Genomic DNA, 26,138 nt, shown 5'->3' with positions numbered 1-26,138 from the left:
TCTTCACACTCAGAAGGTCAACAATGACTGCAAAGACAACCTGTTAAAGATCACATGAATCAAGGTAGCAACAGAATATCTTTGCTAAAGAACCAACATCTAATATGAATGAGTGTCTCTCAAAATTCATATAAAATAAAGGCAAGTAGTTTTGCTTGTGTTAAGCATCACATTAACTCATTTCTTTGGTAACAAATAAACAGAGATTTTAAAAAAGGTGAGTTAGTTCTAAACATTAAGATACTGTAATTAATGTATAGTACACACAGTTACATGTTTGTACTACAACTGAAGAAAGAATTAAAAAAAAAAAAAGAACAAAACCTACATACAAGACATTAGAATGATATTTTTTTCAGTTTAAATGTGATTAATAGAAAAGGTGTCATAAAACCAGGTGGTAAGGTGCAAATAGTTGTCAAAAGTAAATACAGATGTACAATAAAATCAAGTTTAAAAGGGAGATTAAATATAAATGCATTAGTATGTTTCAATATATAAACAAGTAGTCATGATAAACAACTTTCTTGATTAAATTGTTAATTTACTCAAGCAATTACTTAAACAAAAGGAAGTGTGACAGATTATAAAAGAGCCGAATAAAAATTACTAAACCTAAACAAATTAAACATTAACGTACCTATAGATTCATTTAATTGCTCTAATCTACTCCACCAAATCCCATTCAATCTTCCTTAATCTCCACATAAAATCCTACACAATTGTATTTCATAAAAGAAAAAATTAGGTGAAGCACTAATCTATAAGAAAGGCCTAACAGTTTCATAAGATTTGAGAAAGTAAGTGGTCATTAGATAAGTGCAGTGATAAAGATATTTGATACAAAGTGATATCACACAGGCTGAAAAAAGTTCTTAGCTGATAGCAGTGACTATCCTTGTAGAAGTTCACAGACCTGCCAGTCCTTCTTTCTGCCTATTCTACAGCTTTAAAATAGACTCCATTCCACTGAACTTGGCTAGCAGTAAATCACATCTGCTTCAACCCACTTGTGTTTCTTTCATCATTTCTATTGTGTTTCATCCACATTACTCTGAATTAAACAGGCATGGTTGTGTGGTTAAGAAGTTTGTTTTCCAACCATGTAGTTTCATATTCAGTCTCATTACATGACCCTTTGGACAAGTGTCTTATTCTATAGCCACATCATTATCATCAACATTTAATATCCATTTTCCATGCTGGATTGGGTTGGACAGCTTGACAGGAACTGGCAAGGCCAGAGACCACACCAGGTTTCATAGCCGGTTTTGGTTTGGTTTCTACAGCTGGACACCTTTCCTAATGCCAACCACTCTACATAGAGTACTGGGTGCTTTTTACATGGCACCAGCACCCACACCAATGCCTTTTATGTGCAAAAGCCTTATGAGTAGATCTCGTTGACAGAAACTGAAAGAAGCCCATCATATAAGTGTATATGTTTGGGTTTTCATGTGTGCATGTGTCTGCATCCTTGTCGTGATATTGCATGATAGTTATAAACAAGCATCACCATCATACAAATGGTGTTATTTATTTCCAATCTTCTATAAAAATATGTCCAGTCATAAGGGCATATTGCCTTGCTTGGAAACAAACGAAGATTAGTGACAAGAAGGGTATCCATCTGCCACAATGATGCTTCCTAACCAATATGACATTCGCTCTTTTTCTCATACTGTACTTTCAGACATTAACTACTAAAGTTCAAGTTGAATGTCAAACACTTCAATCTCACAATCATGAGTGACAGTCTTTGATTAAGTTTATTAATTAAAAAATTTAATAGTCACAGTGGAACGAATAATGGTTTCAAATCTGGCACATTTTAGTAGGAAGACCTTAATCAATTACATTGACCCCAGTGCTCAATGGGTACTTATTTTATCAACCCCAAAAAGATGAAAAGTAAAATCAAGTGGTATTTGAACTCAGATCACAATGGACTGAAAAAAACATTGCTAAGCATTCTGTCCGGCATGGTAACAATTCAGCCTTGCATAAAACTAATAATACAAACATTACAATACTACACAATGGTAGATACTTTTTCATAGTTCACAGTGCCAGGTTCAAATCCATGGCCTGTACAGTAAGTATCAGCAGGACATGGAAGTCTGGTTCATCTGTTATGATGCTGCTCAACAGAAAGGGAACAATGTGCCTGTATGACATTAACTAGCCCTACAATGACAAAAGATGTCATCTGTAACAAGGTTACCAAAGTTCAATAATGTTTAAACAAATAGGAGAGTAATATGCAGGAAGAAATAATCAAGAACCATAGTAAGTTGCTGCTACCACAAGGGTCAGTCCTTAATGTGCTGTGGTGGTTTGTGTGCCTCAATGACCCTGTGAACTATACCAGCACAATACAAGCTCCTGATAGGGCTTCTCATGTTGGAGAGGTCAAAAGATAGAGGTCAGACCAATATGGACCACCTCTTCTAAAAGGTAAAAATGAGTTTGCATAAGGCTAGCACTCCTACCAGAGAAAAATAAAAATCAAAGTTACATCAATTCAAAATTGGCAACACATGAGAGAAGAAGGCTCTCCCTCAGAAAAACATACGATGTGATAAACCAATGCCCTGCATTACACACCAGGCCATAACCTGGATCTCACAAGAGAGGATGCCCTAAAAATAGCTGGAGGCAAGATTCTGAGGCAGAACTGGAAAAAAGCAGGAACCCAACTGGGAGAGAAGAAGAAAAGACAGCTCAGAGTTAAGAACAATGATGAAAAGTTGTCAATGGCCTATGCTCCATAGATGCAAAGGGCCTAAGTAAGTAAGTATAGTAAGTGCTGGACCTTAAAACGTTTAATTTCATCCCGCCACGTTCTGAGTTCAAATCTTATTATAATTAATTTTTACCATTTATACCAGTGGATTCAATAAAATGAGAATAAATAAAATACTATGAACAATTCAATCAATTATACTTTTCTCTTTTGAATATCAGTTTTGCATCTGGTCAAAAGAAATCAATAATGTTCAAGTAGATAACTCTTTCACATCTCTTACAAAGCTTCTATGTTAAACCATACACTTTATTGCAAGTCTAATTCATCTATAAACTTTCAATAAACAAAACAAAAAAATTACTTGAAATATAGAACATATGACATACAAACAAGTTAAGAGAAAATATATATCTTAATCATTCAATCGTTAATAAAGAATAGAAAGTAAACTTATCTTTTAAAAACAGATTGATAAATAACATGCTAACAAATACAACTATACAAAGCAGCTTTCAAATCAATGTTTTTCCACCTTTATAAGATAACTAAATTTAGAATTAATCTCATTTATCCAACATCCTGGATATATATATCCAAAAGCAGCTTTCTACAGGCAGACAGATTTTACACTAGATCACACGTTTTATTTATGTTGTAATTAATAAAGACCATGAAATGTGAAGATGACTACATCAAACAAAAAATAACATATCTTTTATCTTTTATTTGTTGCAGTCACTAGACTGCAGCCATGCTGGGGTACTGCTTTGAAGGCTTTTAGTCAAATGAATCAACCCTAGTACTTTTTCTTAAAACTTGGTACCTATGCTATTAGTCCCTTATGCCAAACCATGAAGTTACAAAGATGTAAACAAAACAACACCAATTGTCAAGTGGTAGTGTGGGGCAAACATATAAACATATGCAATACTAAGGAAGACCCATACTCCACAGCAGAAGTGTGAAGACCAGTCCGTCTGGTAATGAAAAGCACTCGTGGCAGTGCCACATAAAAGTGCTCATGTGGCACCACATAAAAGCACCCATGCAATGCCATGTAAAAGTTCTCATGTGGTGCCACCTAAAAGCAGCCAACACATTCTGTAAAGTAGTTGGCATTCAGCTGTAGAAACCATGCCAAATCAGACTGGAGTCTGGTGCAGCCCACAAGCTTGCCAGCTCTGGCCAAACCACCTAATTCATGCTAGCATGGACAACAGACATCAAATGATGATGATGATGATGCATACACACACACAATGAGCTTCTTTCAGTTTCCATCCACCAAATCTACTCACTCATCTTTTGTCAGCTCAGGGCTACAGTAGGAGACACTTGCCCAAAGTGCCATGCAGAGGTATTGAACTCGGAACCATGTGGTTGGAAGCAAATTTCCTACCCAACAGCTTTGCCTTTAAAAATATGTGCATACTAATATGTGCTTGCATGTGTATGTGTGTGCACATACATATACACATGCATGTCTATTGTAAAATGAGGAAGAGAACAGCTGCTGATGAGGACAGCAATGATAATGACAGTGGTGACAATGATGATGGTGCTTTTACAGAATACACCCCACCACACACACACAATCCTGCTGCAGGTAATATTTCAATGATACTCTTGAGAAAAATAATATGGAAAATACCCCATAATACATGTCGATTTCATAACTTAAATCCTATTAATACTTCCTTAATGAGACTATATCACATGTCAGTATGTGATCTATCAAAACAAAAGTATCGCCATTGAAAATATTGCAACCTTTATTAGGAATAGATCATATCCTGTAATATAAACCTAACTTTGCTGGACCACTTGCTCCAAATATTGATTTAGTGGTTGGGTATTAAATATCAATATAATTTCAAGGATTTTCTATCATTCATACTGTTTACTAACAATTTAAAAAGCATTAATTGTGAAACCTTTCAAGCAAATTCACTGTAAAAGCCAGCTATTTAGCATTGTAAAGAAGTTTATTCCTAAACAGCTTTCAACATCTAATTATTGTTACATGTTCAAATCTTTGAATGAAAATGATGGGAAGGGGGCAAAGGAAGACAATACAGTGAAGCTCATAATGCAACACATAAAGGATTTGAACAAGATAATCCCATCTTAATCTTTTTTAAGCCAGTTAAGCATAATAGCCCCATCTTTATCATCATCATTATACTGTCCCTTGCGCCATTCTATCCTTTTGCCTCTCTTGCATGGCTACAAGACCCAATTTGAAGCCTGGAAATCTTAGAAAGAGAATTGGTAAGCAGCTTGCAGTAGGGTCACTTGGAATCACTAAGTTGGATGCCATAACTACAAGGATTTTCTATTTCTATCTTTATCTTGAATGGTAGACTTAGTCCCTCATCCATTTTAATACTATCATCTGGCTTTTAAGTGCCTTTAGTAAAGTCCACGCATGTTTCAAGTCTTTCCTACTTTCATTTTAAGCCTGGTACTTACTCAAGCAGTCCTTTTTGCTGAACCGTTAAGTTGTGGGGACATAAACAAACCAACATTGGTTGTAAAGTAGTGTAGGAGAAAACAAACAAATACACACATAGCTACATATATACACATACATATATACCTGTATGACAGGCTTCTTTCAGTTTCTGCCAACAAAATCCACTCAGAGATTTGGTCAGCCTAGGCTATAGTAGAAGATACTTGCCTAAAGTGCCATGCAGTGAGACTGAACCCAGAATCATGTGGTTAGAAAAAAAATATCTTACCACACAGCCATGCCTGCACCTCAGTAATATATAGAGAGGTGACCATCATGTGGACCATCAACTAGCCTAAGTTTAATGATATTGTCATTCACCTTGACTAACTTAATTGCTATCTATTTCTCAGTCAAATGAAATATATATATATATAATACCTAATTATTATCTAAAAAGAGCCTATTTCTGTGTTCCTTCCCTGTAACCAGTATGGTTAGTACAACACACCATCACTCCACTTCTTGTCTATATTACACATTTAGGCCACCTGTACTCTAACATTTCTTTGACAACTTGAGCTTTACAACTACTTCTCATTGTACTAACATCACAAGTAGTTGACCTGCAACAAATTTTCAAAAACAAAAAAAAATACTAATAATGTAGTAAATCACAAAGAATTTTTTAAAGAAGCACGGATTTTTGTCAGTGAACAGGTCGCGGATTTTAGCGACGAAAATATTTTGACAAATTAAACTTAAATGTTGAAGTGAATCGAACGGCTTTTGTGTGTTTCTTAAATGGCTTATAAACACCTTCCACGCTGCAATTGTTTTCGAAAAAATAGAATATCATTTAAAAAAAAAAGAATACTAACAGATCATCCTTAATATTTCATCACTGCTTTTGATTGTGTTTTTTCTTTTTGCTACCTAAATCTAGTTCTAAAGTGATTGCGACATAATATTTCTTTTAAAACTTACCTAAAGTGGCTGATATAGTTCAGCAGATAACCTTTATTCTGACAGGCAATCGCAATTTACAAGTTGCTGTTATTGATTTTGACTAATTTAAGTCATAAAAATTTGGGGGATACATCTAAAATGCTTCAAAAGGTGACATATATTATCAGCAACAGTTTTTGAAATTCTGTTTCTCTTTCTTTTTCTCTTTTTTTTATGAAAGATCACACAGGTGAGATTGAGTTTTTATTTCTCTATTTATTTTAACAAATCTCTGCAATATGTTTTTATTTGAAAATTCACAGTATTCCCACTTCTAATTCCATTTTTGCTTTGATGCAATTATATTTACATTTTTCCCCCCACCTCCAAACTAAAGGTCCTTAACCTTTTTGATACCAACTCATCTGAGACCAGCTCTGATTCTAGGATACAAAAACATCCCGTTTTAAAATTATCTAAATTAAAACCTTCCATCAATATTTCATGTTAGTTTATGTTTCAAACACCAGTTTTAATAACAACAAAGTTATTTTACTAAATTCTGCATTATTTTCAAAATTAAATGAAATAAAAGCAGAATTATTTTCACAGAAATATTGTAACAAGAGTTAAAATCATTACAAATGCCAGTTCTCCTGATCTCTGAATATCTTTTCACAGCAAGGTCACACGCCGCCAGGTTTGTGTCCCCAAAATTAGGTTCCGTCTTCAGGAGCACAAATTACCTGAGCTCTCATTAGTTGAGGATTCTCTGCAAAGCTCAAGTGATTAGATTATTACTACACAATGTAGGTATAGGCATGGCTCTTTGGTTAAGAAGTTTGCTTTCCAACCACATGGTTTTGGGTTCTATCCCACAGCATGGTACTCGGGCAAGTATTTTTAATTATAGCTCCAGGTCAACCAAGACCAAAGTCTTGTACTAACCCGACTGGTCACAGGGAAGGATCAACGAAATAGTTTTTTTTTATAAGTAGATGACAATTAGGTATTAGTATATATATATATATATATATATACTTTACTTTTGACTGAGAAGTAGATAGCAATTGAGTTAGTCAAGGTGAATGACATCATTAAGTCAAAACCCTGTGAGTGGATTTGATAGATGGAAGCTGAAAGAAGCCCAGTGTGTGTGTGTCTTCTTGTCTTAAAAATTGAGTAACATTGGAAATGAAAGCCATTCATTTTCAATAATCTGTGAAAACGTGCCTTGCTTGGAAATTACCTTCCTTGGAGAGACAAGGATTGGCAACAGGAAGGGCATCCAACCATAGAAAATCTGCCTCAATAAACTCCAACCAACCCATGCAAGCAGGGAAAAGTGAACATTAAAATGATGATGATGATGATGCCACTGGTACCAACAATCATCCTACACAGCAACCAAAATTAGAAGACCCAACTAATTGAGGAAGATTCACTGAACTGCACAATATAACCACAGGCTCATATATATGCTACTTGTTTCTGAATATAGTCCTATACGTTTGTGCTAGCAACATACATATCCATCTCTACCCTTAATTTACTTCTCAATCTCTACTAACACACTCAATAGTTTCTGGACTCCACACCAAACATTTTGCTGAATAATTCTGCACTAGCTCTGAACATCTCTGCAATTAGTTCCTACTTACATTTTTCACACAATACCAACAGGAGTTCAAGCTGAGCTGTAATCACTCACACCACACCAACTTTCAAAGGTTACAAAGATTGTGGATGCTAACCCTCTTCCTCCAATTAATTAAAAGAAAATAATTAAAAGCATATACTTCAGTTACTAATATTACCATTTTTTTTTATCATGCATAGAGCACTAATTACACTAATTACAGCAGAAAACATTTTGAAAACATTACATTCTGCTCCACATTTTAGAAGCATCAAGTAACATTTCTGTAGTGTCAGGTTCATTTCCATTGCATGCCATCTTGGACAAGTGCTGTCTTCTATGGGCCTTAGCAGACAAATGATTAGAGAGTGAATTTGGCAGATAGAAACTGTGTGTGTGTGTGTGTGCGCGCGGGCTTGAATGTTGATATTTTACTTTGTCATCATTTCAGTAACGTGGAGCTGATGTTGACATTCCTTGTTGACATTACAGCCATTGCTCTGTCCTTTTGAGGACCTGTTTGATATTTTAAAAAATCACCTACTTGAAAAACAGGTGAGGGTTGGCAATAGGGAGTGTAAAGAGCTATAAGATCCTGCCTCAACATCAATTCTTATCCAAGTCATGCTTACATAGGAGACTGAACATTAAGCAAACAAACAGTAGGCAGATAGGAGGATCTTTGCATGCATGTTTCTAGGCACAGTTCTATCTAACTATGTGGAACCTTGAGAAGTGTCTTCTACTATCACTTTGGGCCAACCACTGCTTTGAGAATGAAAGGAGCAGATAGAAACTGTATCGAAGTTGTGTGAGTATATATGTGTATAAATGTATGTATGTATATATAAATGTATGTATTTTAGGGTTAGTGTGAATGTTTATATTCTGCATCCTTGCATGTGTTGAGCAAAAAAACAAAAAAAAATGACAGCATGGCTGACATCCCCTCCTAACAATTTAACCAGTAACTCTGCAATTTCAAAGAAAAATGGAATATAAAAAAGGCCATTACTTGAAAAACAATACATATTCATCCAACTGCTCCACTGCATGGCATCTTGGGCAAAAGTCTTTTCATATTGCTCCAGGTCAACCAATGCATTGCGAGTGAATTTGATGGACAGAAAGTGTGTAGAAACCTGTTGCATGTACACATGTGTATGTGTGTGTGCATGGAACCTTGAAGAACACCAGGCTGGATAGACTGTGGATCAGAGAGAGCTGCATAGTTCATGCTGCAATGATGAAATCTGACAGGAAGCTAATAATCCTGAAGATGAGAGGCAAAGGGAGCCTACAGGCTGTGGTACTACATGTGAAGGATGATTGAAAGACTTGCTGTATTTTCATTTCTGGCAAACCAAGTGACTGTACAGCGGCACTTTCATAAGTTAAATATAATTATTGTTGATTGATTAGAAATGTGAAGGGCATTCAACAAAAATCATTCTAACCATGCTGACATAAAGAAATAAATATAAAATAGTAAAATAAAATAGGATAAATGAAAAACGCTTTCATCACTTCATAATTACTACCAAAGGCAATGATAAATATTTGGGTATTTAAGTTATTAAATTAAACAATTAAATAAAGTGAAGCTATAATAGCTGGAATTAACAACAGAGATTATCAATATATATATATATATATATATATATATATATATAGAGAGAGAGAGAGAGAGAGAGAGAGGAAATAGATCCCATAAAATAATCTCTCCCTTTACAGAGAGTACCAGAAGATAATGCGCTGTAAGTCTAGATTATTGCTCGAAGCTGAAAGGTAATCATTTAAAGTTGAGAATAGCTAAAGAGTTAAAACCAACAACCTTTCACTGTAATAAATAAATTGGAATTTCTATGGAGATCTAATGACAACACAAATATATTTGATTAAACCAATGGAACTAATCAAGTAAATCTATGTACAATCAACTTTTGATAGCCAACCAATCAGCCACTAGAAATAGTTGAATAGTTTGCAAAGATCATGTATCTAGGACAAGTGGTTGGATTAGAAGGTAAAAGTTATGGAAGTGCATTAGCTGGAATACAAAGCAGCTACTAGAAATTTAACCTTATTTCTAAAATGCTCTAAACTTTTTGGCACATGACAAGTCCAACTTAAATAGTTTTATATTTACATAAAGTTTTATATAAACATAACAAATGTAAGAATGATTTACAGCAGAAAATGCCGTATCCACTAAAAATTTCATTACTTTTAACTTTTGTTGAAGAATGCCATATTTGAAACTATTTTTTGTTGAGATATGTCAAGTTTATCAAGGCAATGGGACTTGTAGAAAATACCAATTCTATCTTTTGGTAGATATTTAACATCATTACTGGAATAACCATGAAATTTAATTTCACAGATTAAGGGATATGTAGAATTTTGGAGTTGAATTTGAAGATAAATATTTTTATCCATTAAAGAAAACTAAAACTGCAGTCATTTTTTTCTGTAATATAAAATTTATTTTATTTATTTTATTTTTAATTACATTAAATTTAAAGAATGTAAACAAGACTTGTAGGCAAATAAGATTCTAAATAGTTTTAGAGATAATACTGGCTAACAAAGAATTTCTGAAGACAGTTCTGTATCATCTAAAGAGCAATTCTGATGCTAATTTCAAAACTATCATTAATTTTTAAGAATTATGTATAGTTTTTCAGATGAGACTACCTTTTACTTGTTTTAATCAATAGACTATAGCCAAGCTGGGACACCACTTTGAAGGGTTTTAGTTAAACAAATCAGTCCCAGTACATATGATCTTTTTTTAAGTCTTGTATTTATTCCATCAATCTCTTTTGCTAAACCACTAAGTTATAAGGATGTAAACACTGACTGTGATGGGAGTCTGTATGACAAACGACAGGTTTCCACACAATTTCCATTTACCAACTTCACTCGCATGGCATTAGTTGGCCTGAGGTTATAGCAGGAGACACTTGCTCAAGGTGCCATGTAGTGGGATTGAATCTAAAATCACATAGTTGAAAAGCCAGCTTCTTAACGACACAGCAATGCTTGTGCCTTTTTTGTTTTTTATAATTATATTCGTAATATTTTTTGTTTTCAGAATATTTGCTTAGATCCTTACCATTTATGTGCTCTATGAATGTAAAAACCATCCAAACCCTTTTCTTTCATTTACCACCCTGGGTCTTATGAAAATATGCCAGGTATACTTTGGTTGTTGTATAAGTGACCATGGTAAACAACAGACACTACATTAAATTGGCTCTGCTTGTTCAAGTGGACTGCATGATTAGTTGTACAAAGAAGTGAACAATGTGTTTTACCATACCCATAATATAGGGAGAGAAAAAAGAAATGATTATACTGATTGCTATTTTGGTAGTTCTAATATAATCAGGCTGTCTACAAAGAGTAAACACAAGATTGTCAAGCTAAACCTGTTTTCAGCACATAAACCTGTGTACCATAATGAAGCAATGCTATTCCCTTTCCCCCAACACCCACTCACTCCACCTCCTCAATGTCCATTCCCTTTACTCCCAATGCTCATTCGATGTCCATTCCCTTTCTCCAAGATGATGAAACAGCCAGGGACAAGGGAGTGACTGGTGAAATGCTTGGACCTTCTACAGATCCTGAATACACACCTGACAAAAAAATTTGGAGCTATGATTATTTCCTCAAGAACATTTGAACAATCTTAACAGAGTCTTATCAAAGTCAAAAGAGAAGACTGAGTTTCTAATCTCAAAACTAATCTACTTGACAAGAATGTGCAAGTTGAGTCATAAACATAAATGAAATACCAATTTGGCAACATGCTTTATAATAGATGATTCGCAAACTTGTCTCAGATTCAGGTTGCACCTGACTAGTAGTACCTCTTCATTAGTTTGTTACAAAGAAGCTTGAAAGCATTTCTAATGCCCAGTAAGAATGTAGAGCCATGCATTCCTACTACCCATCCTGTCCACCAAAAAAAGAGCCAAAGTAACAAGTATACACTGCTTGATATCAATTAATATTGTGTTCATCAATGGATTCTCTGTGAAAATATCAAAGTTATGGGTATGTTAATGGGTACACAAGTAAGAATTTCAAAATACTATTGCTCCATATGCTTATGGATAATCATGCTACCATATTGGTTCCAAATTTTGGTGCAGGGACAGGGGAGGGGTAAGTCAGTTATGTCAACCCCAGTGTTCTACCGGTACTTATTTTATCAACCACAAAGGGATGAAAGGTAAACTCAACCTCAGCTGAATTTGAATTCAGAATGTGAAGATGGACAAAATGCTGCAAAACATTTTGCCAAGTGTGCTAACAATTCTGTCAGTTCATCACCTTATAATCATGCAATCATATTACCATATCAAATGCGACTGGATATTAAGATCAACATATGTCCCAAGAATGAACAGTGGCTTATCTATCCATTTAGATGACCACAAAAACATATTTCTACCACTTCTCCATTTGAAATTTAGTTTAAGGAAAAATGTTCTTAAGGCAGATCTACTTATAAGTCAATTCAAGTGGATTTTGTTACTTTACAAAAAAGTTCACAAATAAAGATTACAGCAAAATAAAAGGAATGAATTTATGTTGGATAAATATTTTAAAAGATATCAAATTTGAACTAACCCCCAATATACTGAAATTAAAAGATAAACCAGTCTTTAAATGGTTATGTGTAAATTTTTTAAGAATTAATAAATACTCACTTCTGTATGCAGGGCATTCCCTGCATGCCGAAGTGGAGTTGAGATATTCCTTAATGCTAATAAAGAAATGGACAGATAGATGATGTTTAAAATATATTTCCTTTAGATTTCTTTCTAGAAAGGTGCATTTCCAACTTTATGGTTTCTGGTTCAATGCCATCGAGTAGCACTTTGGGCAAATGTCTTCTACTACAACCCTAGACCAACTAAAGCTTTGTGAGTGGATTTGGTAGATGAAGACTAAAAGAAGTTCATATTGTGTACATGTACATGGATATGGATGAGTGTTTGTGTCTTCTTGTATTGACATCACACAATAGTATTAAGTAACCATCACCATCATTCAATCAGTGTCATTCATTTCAAATATTCCATGAAAAACATGTCCAGCCTGAGAGAAATATTACCTTACTTAGAAACAGGTGAGGATTGGTGACAGGAAGTGCATCCAGTCACAGAAAATCAGTCTTGATGAATTCCATCTGACCCATGCAAGCAAGGAAAAGTGGGCATAAAAGCAAAAGTGTAGGCCTTGGTATAGTAAACAATAAGCAAGGAGAAACTAAGAAGATATTTATGCAAAAGAAACATGATATTAGAGATTTAAGAATAATAAATAGATGCTGCAATGTAATACGACACACAAAGTTTATGAGAGAAAATATATTCCTAACACTTTCAAAAGCTAGTATATTCTTGTGCATCTAATTAAATCAATGATACAAAAATTGGATAAAATTAATTATGCATGAAATAATCAAGTGTATTCAGTATTTCAGTTAGAGCAATAAACAAACTTTGTATAAACCGTTATTTAATAGATATAAGCATTGAGAAAATTGAGAAAAAACCTAAAAAGTAAAATTAATGCATTATTACACTAGCTAATGTATAAAAAAAAAATAAAAGATAAATTTGGAATAGCATCGAAAACACATTCAGAAAAGGCTAATTTTATTTCTAATGAAAGAAAAAAGTCTATTTTGTTGACCAGTGTAATTTACAGATATCATATGATTGTATTATACTGAGAACAAACTGAAAGCAATAACAATGGTTACTGAACAGCTTCTATTGTAGAAATTGGATAGATTCAAAATGCAGCTATCTCCAATAAACATTTTATATTTCTGTCAAGTATTGTATATAACCAATCCATTCAAGCATTCTTTAACAGATAAGTTTATAGATTCCCATTATATCATCATTACAGAAATATTTTATTCGGGAATATAGAATTTTTAAAGCATAATTTTTGACAGAGAGCTGAAAGTGTGTGGAAGATGTATTTACAAGCAGAACATGCTGAGATGAATAATGAACAACAATATGTTGACAAATTCAGATATTGCTGTTTGAATCAGAAATTGAAACATATTTGTGTGGCAAAATAGACATGAGGAAAGATAAAATTTACCTTCTTTTTTTTTTTCCCCCATCTCTTTTCAAAAATTAGAAAATATTTTGCAACATTGGCCTATGAACAATTTAAGATAATACTGGAATATCTTGGAAACAAAGAAACATCAAGCTATGAAAAATATGCAATGGAAAGAGATTATCCAGTTAACTTATCTACATAAAACAATAAGACATTAATTCCTTTATATGTTTGATGGCTTAAGTCTCATAGCAGAATCTATCACAAGAGTTTCATCAAAATCTCTAACACTAGATGCACAGCCTAGAGTTTAAAGACCTCTTTAACTTCAACAAGATCAAAGTATTCAAAAGAAGAAATAAAATCCTGATATTATTTGGGAATTAACCTTGTTGAATTTCCTGAAAAGAAGTAGGTAGACATTTAGGGTACTGTGTACCCAGTGCAAGCAATGGTTACATAAATTCATAGTGAGATATATTTGTCACGTTGACTGGGAATAGAACTTCAGCTATGACTGATGCACTGTGGTTATCAGCAGTAGGAAAATGCATTAAACTATTCTTTTACTTGTTTTAGTCATTTGACTGCAACCATGTTGGAGCACCACCTTAATAGTTTTAGTCAAAGAAATCGACCCCAGGACTTATTCTTTATAAGCCTAGTACTTATTCTATTGGTCTCTTTTGTTGAACCACTAAGTTATGGGAACATAAACACACCAGCATTGGTTTTCAAGCAAAGGTGGAGGGACAAACACAGACACACATATGAATAAACACACACACACACACACACATTCAATGGGCTCCTTTCAGTTTCTGTCTACCAAATCTACTCACAAGACTTTGATCTGCCTGAGGCTATAGTAGAAGACACTTGCCGGAGGTATCATGTAGTGGGACTGAACTTAGAACCATGTGGTTCGGAAGTAAGCTTCTAACCACACAGACATGTTTCCACCTGCTCAGCTATGCCCGCACAGTCGTGCCTGTGCATGCACAGTCACACTTGCACCTATTTTCATGAACTGTACAAATGACTTGTTAGATATTGTTGGTATTTCCTGTCACCGGGATTTAATTACTTACAAGAGATAGTTGTAGTGAAAACATTATTGGTAGTGGGATGACAGAAGCTTGTAGAGTTCTGGACTTTGTTGGCAAAAAAAAGTTACCCTCTTCATTAAAAAGCTAGACGGAAACTGCACTACATGATAATGAGAAATGAATATCAAAGCTTTGCAGAAACAGAGGAAGGGAGGAAGGTGTTTGTGTGTGTGCATGAGTATGTGATGCGTTGTGTGGCATGGCTCAGTGGTTAGAGCAATGGGCTCACAGTCATGAGGTAGTGAGTTCGATTCATGGACCAGGATGTGTGTTGTGTTCTTGAGCAAGTCACTTTATTTCACAGTGCTCCAGCTCACTCATCTGTAGAAATGCGTTACGATGTTACTGGTGCCAAGCTGTATCAGCCTTCACCATTCTCTTGGATAACATCAGTGGCATAGAAAGGGGAGGCTGGTATGCATGGGTGACTGCTGGTCTTCCATAAACAACCTTGCCTGGACTTGTGCCTCAGAGGGGAACTTTCTAAATGCAATCCCATGGTCATTCATGACCAAAGGGGGTCTTTTACTAAGCTGATTGAGTGCCAAGGCATTAAAGCATCATTCAAGATGTGCAAGAGAGGTGACAGTATTAGTGCTGACAAAGTAAATATAGGCTGAACGTGATACAATAGTGAAGAAGAGTACTCAAGGGAGACCAAAGAATATGTAAAAAGACATGGTAAATTTGGATCTTGAGATACTGGACATACAGAAGAGACAACAAAAGACTGGGATAAGTGGCAATACTATATAAATTCCATAAAACCATGAAACAATAGCTTAAAATGATAGCAATGATGAAGATGATAATGAGGATTCACCCTTTCATTGCCATATTTTTAACGAACTATACTGTCTACAATTAATTTTGAAAATATTCTATCTTTTACTTGTTTCAGTCATTGGACTGTGGCTATGCTAGGGCATTGCACTGAAGGGTTTTAATCAGATTGATCCCAATACTTATTTTTAAAACTGGTACTTATTCTATTGATCTTTTTTCACCAAACTGCAAAGTTACAGGGATATAAACAAACCAACATCAGTTGTTGAGAAATGAGGTGAGGGGAAACAAACAGACTCGTGAAGACACACACATACATGTATTTCACTCCCAAGACATTACTTATTCTGGGGCCATAGTAGAAAGTACTTGCTCTAGGTGCCATGTAGTGTGACTGAACCCAAAACTACATGGTTGCAAAGTGAGTTTCTTAACCACCCAGTCATGAAAGCACCGAATACTGAAGAATTTACCTAAATAACTTTGACATTATTAAGGTGGAACAACATGAAATTCTTATGGAAGTTTCTGATTTAGGTCACTTTAAAACAGGATGTTTATATCATAAAACCAGGGGTGATCTCAAGTGAGATGGTATCAAAAAGGGTTAAATGTCAAATTCAAAAGAGGACAATTAGATTACTGATAAACAATGGTGGCAGTTCATGTTTTTTTGATGTTTTGAAACTATTCCAAGCAGTTAACATGAAGAAATGAATAAACTGTTCCAACCATTAACTATTTTCAAATGCAATTACCTAGAAATTAACAATCGATTCAGCAGTCACATACAAAAGGAAATGGTTAATATATTGCAATTACAGCATGGATTTCATCCAAATAAAAGATTATCTAAATTTAAAGTGTAATTCAATGTACTTACGTGATAGCTCCTGGCTCCGCCATTTGCTCATCTGTAGCTCCCATGCCTGTCACTCTCTACCTACAAGAAATACAAAACAAATTAATATTCCAGAAAAATAGTATTCAATTTTTTTTCTCTTTGTAACATTTATTTCTGTCATATTAGTGTAGGTTTATACAACATGAATATTTTGAGTAATGTGCTAGGATAAATTACAGATACTACAAATGCATAGCAACATCATCTAACTAAACACATTCCGAAATTTAGTGCTATACCCTGAAAGCATTGATTTAGGGAAACTACTGGATATCATTTGCACACAGCCTATTCGATGATGAATGACAAAATCAACAAACTGGAAAACCTTTGAACAAAAATTGCATATTGTCAGCTTTTGCATGCCGCCTTCTGATTTATTTACATTTAAAAATGCATGTACGTGTGTGCATGAACACTAACACATGCACACACACATGCACACAGTATTTTTATCTTAAGTCAGGGAATGCATTATCAATCATTGAATTTTGACATTTGGAAAGCATTTGTGATATTTGCACCTATATGATATACTTTTGTAAATCTAATGCCCCTAATCTTTGACTATGAAGATCATAATCCAAGCATATGGAAAGTACTTCCACAAGTTTTCCAGTCCTAAAAATTAGAAAGAGACTTTTGAGCAGTCTACCAGAAAGTAAGCATTTCATAATGCCCCCAAAGGTTAATCTGTGAAAACAGAGAAACTCCTTTACGTAGACAGCTGTGTGTATGTATACATACATGCATGTATACATCTATATATCAGATCAGTATAACTTACAAACTCTTAAAAATATTATTCATGAGTCACTTTTATATACCTACAATGTAACACAAAAAAAAATATTTAAAACTAAAACCCCAATAAAGCACAATAACAGTAAGGTTAAGAAGTTACTGTTCAACAAAGATTATTCATTTGTTAAAACAAATTGCTCTCAAAAATAAGCAAATACCTGAATTTGCAGAGAAAGTGGGGGGGGGTCCATTCCAGCCAGAGTGGCATTGAAAAATAGACATGAAGCAGTAAAGGAAGTCAAGTTACACTGAAAGTGTATCACCTTCAGCAAACAGTACAACTTCATGTTACTACAATGAACCAACTTTCAACTTATGACCTATAATAAATAATAGTTACAAATGTTACTGCAATGAGCTGACTTCCAGATGGTGCAGAAGACAAATACATTTTTCTGAGAGAAAAAAAAAGGAAAGGAAAAACCCTTAAAAAAATGTCTCTATTTGGTGTAATAAAAATGTTGCAACTATGTGAATGTAAAGCTATTTTTGTTATTCCTTTACAAGAAAGATTCTAATTAAAAAAAGAAAAAGAAACTACAGAACATAAACTAGACAAAAACCAAACAAACTACAATACACTACTTCTCTCAGACATGGTAAATTAATTATGCAAAGAAATTGGGTCACAACTACGTATTAAAAAAAGTGTGTGTGTGAGAAAGAGAGAGAGAGAGAAGGAAAAGAAAAACATGTTATGTGAGCTCAATGAAGAGGATTACTACTGACCAAAAGTCATGAGGTTAAACTAATATTAGTCTGGAGCAAATAGTTATAAAACTATTCAGTGTCAACTTTCATTTAAAGGTTAGCTAGTTATTCCAACAAATCTATAAGGAATGTAAAGAAACTTCACTGTAGGCAAATTACTGTAAGATGCATACAAATTGCCCAAAATATACTTATTCATAAGTACTTAATACTGTCTTATTTATAAGCAGTTTATATTGTTTTGCTTTCTGTTTTTTGCATAAAGGACTGAAGCATATTGAATTATTGTTTCTTTCTTTCTACCATAAAGGCTGTGGCATGGTATAGTTAGTTACAGACAGTCTAGAAATAACATGAGAACTCCACATGTTTGTAACTCACCCATTTCTTTGGAATGTATATATATATATACAAAGTATGAGCAATACAATCAAAGCAAGGATTATCTTTGTCTTTTACTTGTTTCGGTCATTAGACTGCAGCAATGCTGGGCCACCACCTTGAAAAAAATTTAAGTCAAATGAATCAACCCCAGTACTTGTTTCTTGCTGAGCCTGGTACTTACTCTATTGAACACATTTGCTGAACTACCAAGTTATGGGGGCATAAATACACTAACACCAGTTGCCAAGCAGTAGCAGTCACATGAACACACATAAAGACATTAACATTTATCTAATAGATATAAATGTGGACACATACATACGTGTGTGTGTGAATTATATATACACACACACACACACACACACAGACTGATAGACACAACTGAGTGGACAAACAAAAATATGGGACACTGCCTTGAAGAATTTTGTCGGATGAATTGACCCCCCCCCCGTGCCTTTTTTAATTTTGATATGCCTGGTACTTATTCTATCAGTCTCTTCTTGTCAAACCAGTAAGTTGTAGGGATGTCAATAAACCAACAGCAGTGGTGAGGGACAAACACAGACACACACATACACTTACATATATACGATTGTTTTATTTTCGTGGACCTCACCTAAACACCCGGTATATTCGAGTGGATGGTGCCACCTTGCACCAGAGGCTGCATGCTTGCCGGATTCATCTAACCATCACCGGGTGCGGCTATAATTGGTGTGGTGCAGTATTGGTCCACTAACAGTGGTTCACTGCATGCCCACACATTAACACTTGTCCACCTTGGGCGAGGTGAGGGTCAACGTACAATTGTGGGGCCTCAAGCTTTCGTGGACAAATCACCCATCCAGGGGAAAAGCCACCGCGCTATTCTGTATTGACAGATGCCACAACCAACAGCCTTACCTATATATACACACACACACACACACACACACACACACAGTGTGATGGATAAATTGTCGCCATTTTACATTTTCAATTTCTCGCATGTGCATTGTTTGTTTTTTATTTTATTGACTACACAGTATAGTAGGGTCAGTTGGGCACTGTCTCTGAGAAAAAACAGCACCATGAGGAAATTCACTCTGCCAGAAATTTGAAAACGACATGCTGTACTGCTTGGCATTCATTCCAGAAGCTCCAATATGAAAATTTTAGAGTGTTTGGGTGTCAATCTGAGGATATATACCTAGAGTGATAGAAGTCAAACATACAGTCAATATAATGGTGTTTGGAGTGATCACTAGTGATGGTGACGTTATGCTTTCATTCATCTTTCCACACGGCCTCAGACTCAACACAGAGGCTTACATCATGTGCCTGGAGGAGATAGCACTGACCTGGGTCAAGAGGGTAGCTGCTGGAAGACCTTATGACTCTGCACCATGCCACACGAGCAGGAGAACTCAGTCATGGTTGTCAGACAATTTCTGTGACCACATCACCCCTAACATCTTGCTGCCTAACTTCCCAGACTACAACCCCTTTGATTATCATGTGTTGGGCATAGTTGCGTGAGAGACCAGCAAAATTTCTTGTAACACCAAAGATGAACTGAAGGTAAGGATTATGGCAGCATTCACTTAAACAAGAAGACCGTCCAGAAGAGTTGCAGGAGATGCTGAAGTTGTCTGGAGGTAATGGTTGAAGCCAATGGCGATTTTATTGAATAAATTTACTCTTTAGTATTTCAAGATAATTCTATGTAATTTTGGTATATATATATATATATATATCTGTTAAAATGAGATGTCAGTCTCATTTTCCTTTTTGCATAATTTAGATAATAGTTTATTCACCACACCCTGTATATATATTGGCATAGTCGAAAAAGCTGAACAAACAACCTTTGCAGACTCTCCAAGACCAAAAACTTTAACACAGTTAAACTCCTCTTGAGTTACAAAAACTTTGACACAGTTAAACTCCTCTTGAGTTACAAGTTGGCAGCTGCAAGAAAAACTAATGGTGGTGGTGGTGGCAGCAACAGCGGCGGTTGTGGTGGTGGTGGTGGTGGTGGTGGAGGTGGTAGTGGTGGTGGTGGTGGTGGTGGTGGTGGTAGTAGTGGTGGTAGTAGTAGTAGTAGTAGTAGTAGTAGTAGTAGTAGTAGGAGTAGGAGGAGACATTGAAGGACTGGAAATAGCTGTCAGTGAAGGATCTGAGTGAAGAAGAAAAATGATGGCAAGAGTTTGTGAGGCTGGAAAATTAAATATTCCTGATTGTAGGATGAACAAGACCAGCTAGCTCCAAGAAATTAACAATGTTGTAGACAATGTAAAGAGAGGAAACAGCACATTTACAAGCCAGAGGTTGGAGTATGTGAGTGATTTCATGCCAAACTAGTGATCATTTTTAAGATGCAATCTATGCCTATACTTTATAAGTAGTAGCAGCACTGTTCAAATGTGGGAGCAGAGCACCACTATGGATCTCGTCTGAGTTTTGAAGAACATTAGTAGTTGTTGGAGACTGAAATATTTTCTGGGACTGAAGAGGCTGGCAAATCTTTGACTGAAATCCTGCAGTACATCTGAAGGATTTGGGACATTCTGTTTTGGCAATGTGTAGGATGTAAAGGGTCATGCTTAACTCTTTATCTCTTAATTCTTTTGCATTCAGATTATTCTGTTAAATGTAATCCTTATGTATTTCCTTTGTTTTGAATTAATCATGCATTATCCCATAGCTTCTAGATTTCAATGATGTGTTTTTTGTTTTTAGTATGACATTGTAGGGTAGGTGTGAGAAGTTGAATATGGTCAGTCTGTACATAAAACAGAATATTTGGCCAGACATGGTCAGTTTAAATACTAATGGGTTAAACCAAATATTCTCTGTTTGTGTTTATGTTTAAAGTAGCCAGATCTGGCCTCTCATACTTACCATACTATGTCATTCTAAAAATAAACTATAGCATCCCTGAAATCTTGAAGCTATGAGATAATGCACAATTAATTCAAAACAATGTGAATAAATAAAAATTACATTTGATAGAGTATTCTGAATGCTAAAATGTTAAGAGGATTGTTTCAGACTCCTATACTATTGACTCTTAAGTAATTAATGAGGAGAGTTGATGATGATGAAAGATGTGATTTTAGCAATGGCAGCATTGATATGGGATGTGAAAAACAAGAAGAGTTGCAGCAGTGAACTTACCAAGGAAAATTACATCAAAGTGAGGAGAGATATAAGTCCTTGATGCAGGAACAGATATGATCAAAGAGTAAAGCAGAATTGAAGCACAGAGATAACTAGCATAGATCTGGTGAAGCACTGACCAGTTACCTGACGTGAAGTGTCATCACAGAGTTTAGGTCAGTGATTTTCAAACGGGTTCCATATATAAGATTTTGTTTTTAAAATTTATGTGCAATAAATTGCTTTTACTTCTACAATTCACACAATATTTTTATTTTTTTATACAATTCCTAATAATATTTAATTATAAAAATACAGTATGATTATATAAATATATATATAGAACATCTACCTGACAATTTCTTGTTAAGTTTTCCTTATTAAGTAGTTGTCCTTAATTGCTAAATAAATATATATATATATATATATATATATATATATATATATATATATATCTCGAATGGCTATGGAGGTCCAGCAGAGTTAAATTCTATTTAGTATGCAACAAAGCTCCTACATACTTTTACTATGGAAGTAGCTATGACCAAGTTGGGATGGAGTTAGCATCTGAATTTCTGTTTTAAATACAATTCTAAATATGCATATCGCAAAACAGGTATGTTTGTATCCTATTGCAGATATTATGCAGTGTTCCTTTGAAAATAAAAAAAAAAAAATTATAGTTCTTTCATTTAATCACTGCAGAAGGATACTGTCTATTGCCCGGAACAGGCAGTTTGGTGGCTATTGTCTACTTACTCAAGGGAAGTTTCTTGGATTAAATAGCTGGCAAGACTAAAAATCAATGCAGTTATTGTGAAGACTGAAGAGTGAGAAATTGAGCTGCTTTATAAAAAGGAAACTGTTCCAAATGACAATGGTCCTAAAATGGATTGTAGATAGCATTTATCACAAGATTTAGAGAGCAAGTCAGGGTATGAGAGATATAAAGCTGGCAGGTGAATGCAACAAGTTAGTCTGGATGGGGGTTAGAGTACAGCTAGTAAGTTTTGTAAGAATAGAAACCATTTTGATAGTGGAAAAAGTGGTCTTATCAATGGACCAAGTTATATCAGGTTTCCCATTAGAAGAGTGTACAGTGTTCAGATAGCTGGCTCTACTCTGAATGAAATCTAAAACACCAATCTGTTAGTATTTTTATTGTTGGTTAACCCTAGTTGAGTAAACATATGATCAAAGGACTTCAAGAATGACTGTCCTATTTATGATGTGTATCCAAAATAATGTAGTGCTGGGTACATGCATTGAGATGGTACAATTGAACTGAAAGAAGTTTGGTTGCTGTTTCTAAGCTTACATACCAGCATGATAAAAGAAAAAAAAAGTGCTAAAAGGTGTACCAAATATGAAAAAAGCACTCCATTGCAGAGCTCTTTTTTATTTTCTCTCTCTCTCCCCCACCCCCACTTTTTTTTGTTTTTTATCCAGAATCAGTTCCTAAGACTATTTATAGTTATAGGTTCTGAAGAGAAAGCCAAACCAAGTGCAGAAAACTGAAGCTGTAAGAGCTATTTGTACTTTATGAAAGAATTAATATTGTACAATAATGGTAACATATTCTACATCAGTTATACCATAGTAATAATATGACTATATTGTAAATGTCCTATTCAGGTAAACTAGAAAGTGCACAAATATATAAAGCTATCATTAAAACTCTGATGATAAAGTCAGGATATATTATGTTTCTCAAAATATTGTCAGAGTTATAAAGAAGTTTGCATAGAAGAAATCTGAGAGCAAGTGACGTTATGGTTTCTTTTTAACAGACAGCCAGTAATGCAAAAAAAAATAATAATTACACATTATAGGCACATGTGTGGCTGTGTGGTAAGAAGCTTGCTTCCCAACCACATGGTTCCAGGTTCAGTCCCACTGCATAGGCAAGTGTCTTCTACTATAGCCTTGGGCTGACCAAAGCTTTGTGTCTGTGTTCAATGCCACTACTAATTGACAACCAGCACTGATGTGTTTACATCCCTGCAACTTAGCAGTTCATCAAAAGAGACCAATAGAATAAGTTCTAGACTTAAATAAAAAACAAATCCTGGTATTAATTCATTTGTCTAAAAAACCCTTCTAAGTGGTACCCTAGCATGGCCACAGTCAAACGACTGAAACAGGTAAAAGATAAAAGATTACATTCTGAATGTGCATTTAACTTCGATAAGCACAATTTTTTACACCAGGAAGAAAGGAAAACCTCATGATAGATTATTACAATGATAAAATACCAATACGAATGTAAATAAATAGCATACATTGTGGTGTTACAATGACAGATCATAATAAAAGAGTATATGTCCCTTATCTCAGTTTAGAGATTACAGATAATCAGCAGATATTTGCTGTGTTTTTTATCTTTTCTTTGTTAAATAGAAACACATGAAACCTGGAAACAGAAGAAAGGTGGTCAGCTGACAGGATCATTAGCACAATGGATGAAATGCTTAGTGGTATTTCGTCTGTCACTATGTTCTGAGTTCAAATTCATCTGAGGTTGACTTTGCCTTTCATCCTTTCAGGGTTGATAAATTAAGTACTAGTTGAGCACTGAGGTCAATGTAATCAACACATCCCCTCCTTCAAAATGGCTGACCTTGTGGCAAAATTTGAAACTATTATTAATTTTATTACTATTCTAAGGTGGCAAGCTAGCAGAATTGTTAGCATGCCAGGCAAAATGCTAAGTGGCATTTCGTTTGTCTTCATGTCCTGAGTTCAAATTCTGCCGAAGTCGACTTTGCTTTTCATCTTTTGAAGACAATAAAATAAGTACCAGTTGAGCAGGAGTGGTGGTGAGCGATAAAATTGACTTACCCCTTCCCTGAAATTGTTGGCCTTGTGCAAATATTTGAAATCATTATTATTATTATTCTAAGGCAGTGGAGCTAGCAAAATCATTATAGTATTAGACAAAATGCTTAGCAGTATTTCGTCTGTCTTTACGTTTTGAGTTCAAACTCAGCTGAGGACAACTTTGCTTTTCATCCTTTCAAGGTTGATAAAAGAAATAGCAGTTGAATACTGGAGATCAATGTAATTGACATACCCCCTCCCCTGAACCTTGCTGGTTCTGTGTGAAAATTTGAAACCATTATTAATTTTCTAAGCAGCTGCTTTGTCTATGCATTAGTTTAAGCCAGTCCAAATATGCATTTCAAAACAAAACTGTACAGATATGTGAACTGGAGCATATGTAATTATAGTCAACATTTTGTAAGCAGCTGGAACATGAGTACATAGGACTAATATACCGTGTGTGGTGAGTATGTGTGCATGTGTGCAACCAAAGCAAGATTGTATATGTGTAGTGGAATAGAGTGTTACTTTCCTGAAGTGCCACATCTAATTGTCAATCATTTAGTAAGTAGACTCTAACAGGCAGCAAATATACATAATGCAAAGGATAAACTTTAATTCACCAGCATGATGGGAGAAGAATGGAATAGTTTTAAAGGATTATTTCATCATAGACAATGGTTGAGGTTATAAAGTCTAAGCATATAGAAATCATTTTCCAGACAGCTTGCATTGTTCATGTTACAGATAGCACACAATAATGACACCACTGAGAGTACTGAAACTGGTTTCTTAAATGTCACACATTGGCGAGCGCACAAATGACACACAACATACATGTCACATATAGCACACAGCGTAGATATCGCAAATGACACATGATATAGGTGTTACAAATGACCCACAGCACAGATGTTGTGAATGATACACAGTGTTCATATCAAATCAACACACAGCATAACACATAGAGCTACTGTTGTTGTTTAGTTGTTAAGATAAAATCTGTGGAAATTACAGGAAAGCAAAAATGATATTTTATCTTTTTACTAGACAGTCACTGGATCTTGGCCATGCTGGGGCCCTGCCTTGAACAGTTTAGTCAATCAGACCAACCCTAGTAGTTACTTTTTAAGACTGGTACTTATTCTATCAGTCTCTTTTGCTGAACTGCTAGTTACTCATAAACAAATGAAGGAATGGGGAAGGAAACAAACACAAACACACCTACACACAATTCATGTGTGTGTGTCATGGACTTCCACACAGTTTCTGTCTACTAAATTTACTCACAAGGAATTGGTCAGTCTGGGACTGTAACAGAAGACACTCACCCAAAACTGAACCCAAAACCACATGGCTACCAAGTGAACTTTTTAACCACACAGCAACCTCAGTTACATATAGAAAAATTCCAGAAAGCACTTGAAAAGCTTAAGGTAAAATAGAATTGTATTGTGAGAGTGTGAGATAGCTTAAAAAATTGTAAACAGCTAGAGTGACATAGAACTGTTTCGTGTGGAAAAAGTTGAAGTCAAAGTGTAATAAGTCAGATTTTTTTTTTTTTTTTTTTTTTTGTAAAA

General features: G+C 34.9%; 1 protein-coding gene across 8 annotated transcripts in view; it reads right to left on the bottom strand.

The window, feature by feature from the left end:
• The window catches only part of LOC115209965 (signal peptide peptidase-like 3), a 368,123-nt gene that overhangs the window by 180,825 nt on the left and 161,160 nt on the right, over window positions 1-26,138 (bottom strand). For 7 of the 8 annotated variants that reach the window (XM_029778623.2, XM_029778616.2, XM_036502734.1 and 4 more), the window contains one exon: window positions 16,675-16,734. In XM_029778623.2, the coding sequence (XP_029634483.1) occupies window positions 16,675-16,718 (44 nt within the window). In that variant the 5' untranslated portion in view covers window positions 16,719-16,734. Of the gene's footprint in view, window positions 1-16,674; window positions 16,735-17,657; window positions 17,792-26,138 lie in introns of those variants that run through there. The other variant, XM_036502730.1, reaches the window with a different exon arrangement.

Source organism: Octopus sinensis, linkage group LG1 (genome assembly GCF_006345805.1).
Source record: "Octopus sinensis linkage group LG1, ASM634580v1, whole genome shotgun sequence".
Classification (NCBI taxonomy): Eukaryota; Metazoa; Mollusca; class Cephalopoda; order Octopoda; family Octopodidae; genus Octopus; species Octopus sinensis.
This window is presented reverse-complemented; position numbering and strand designations above follow the sequence as displayed.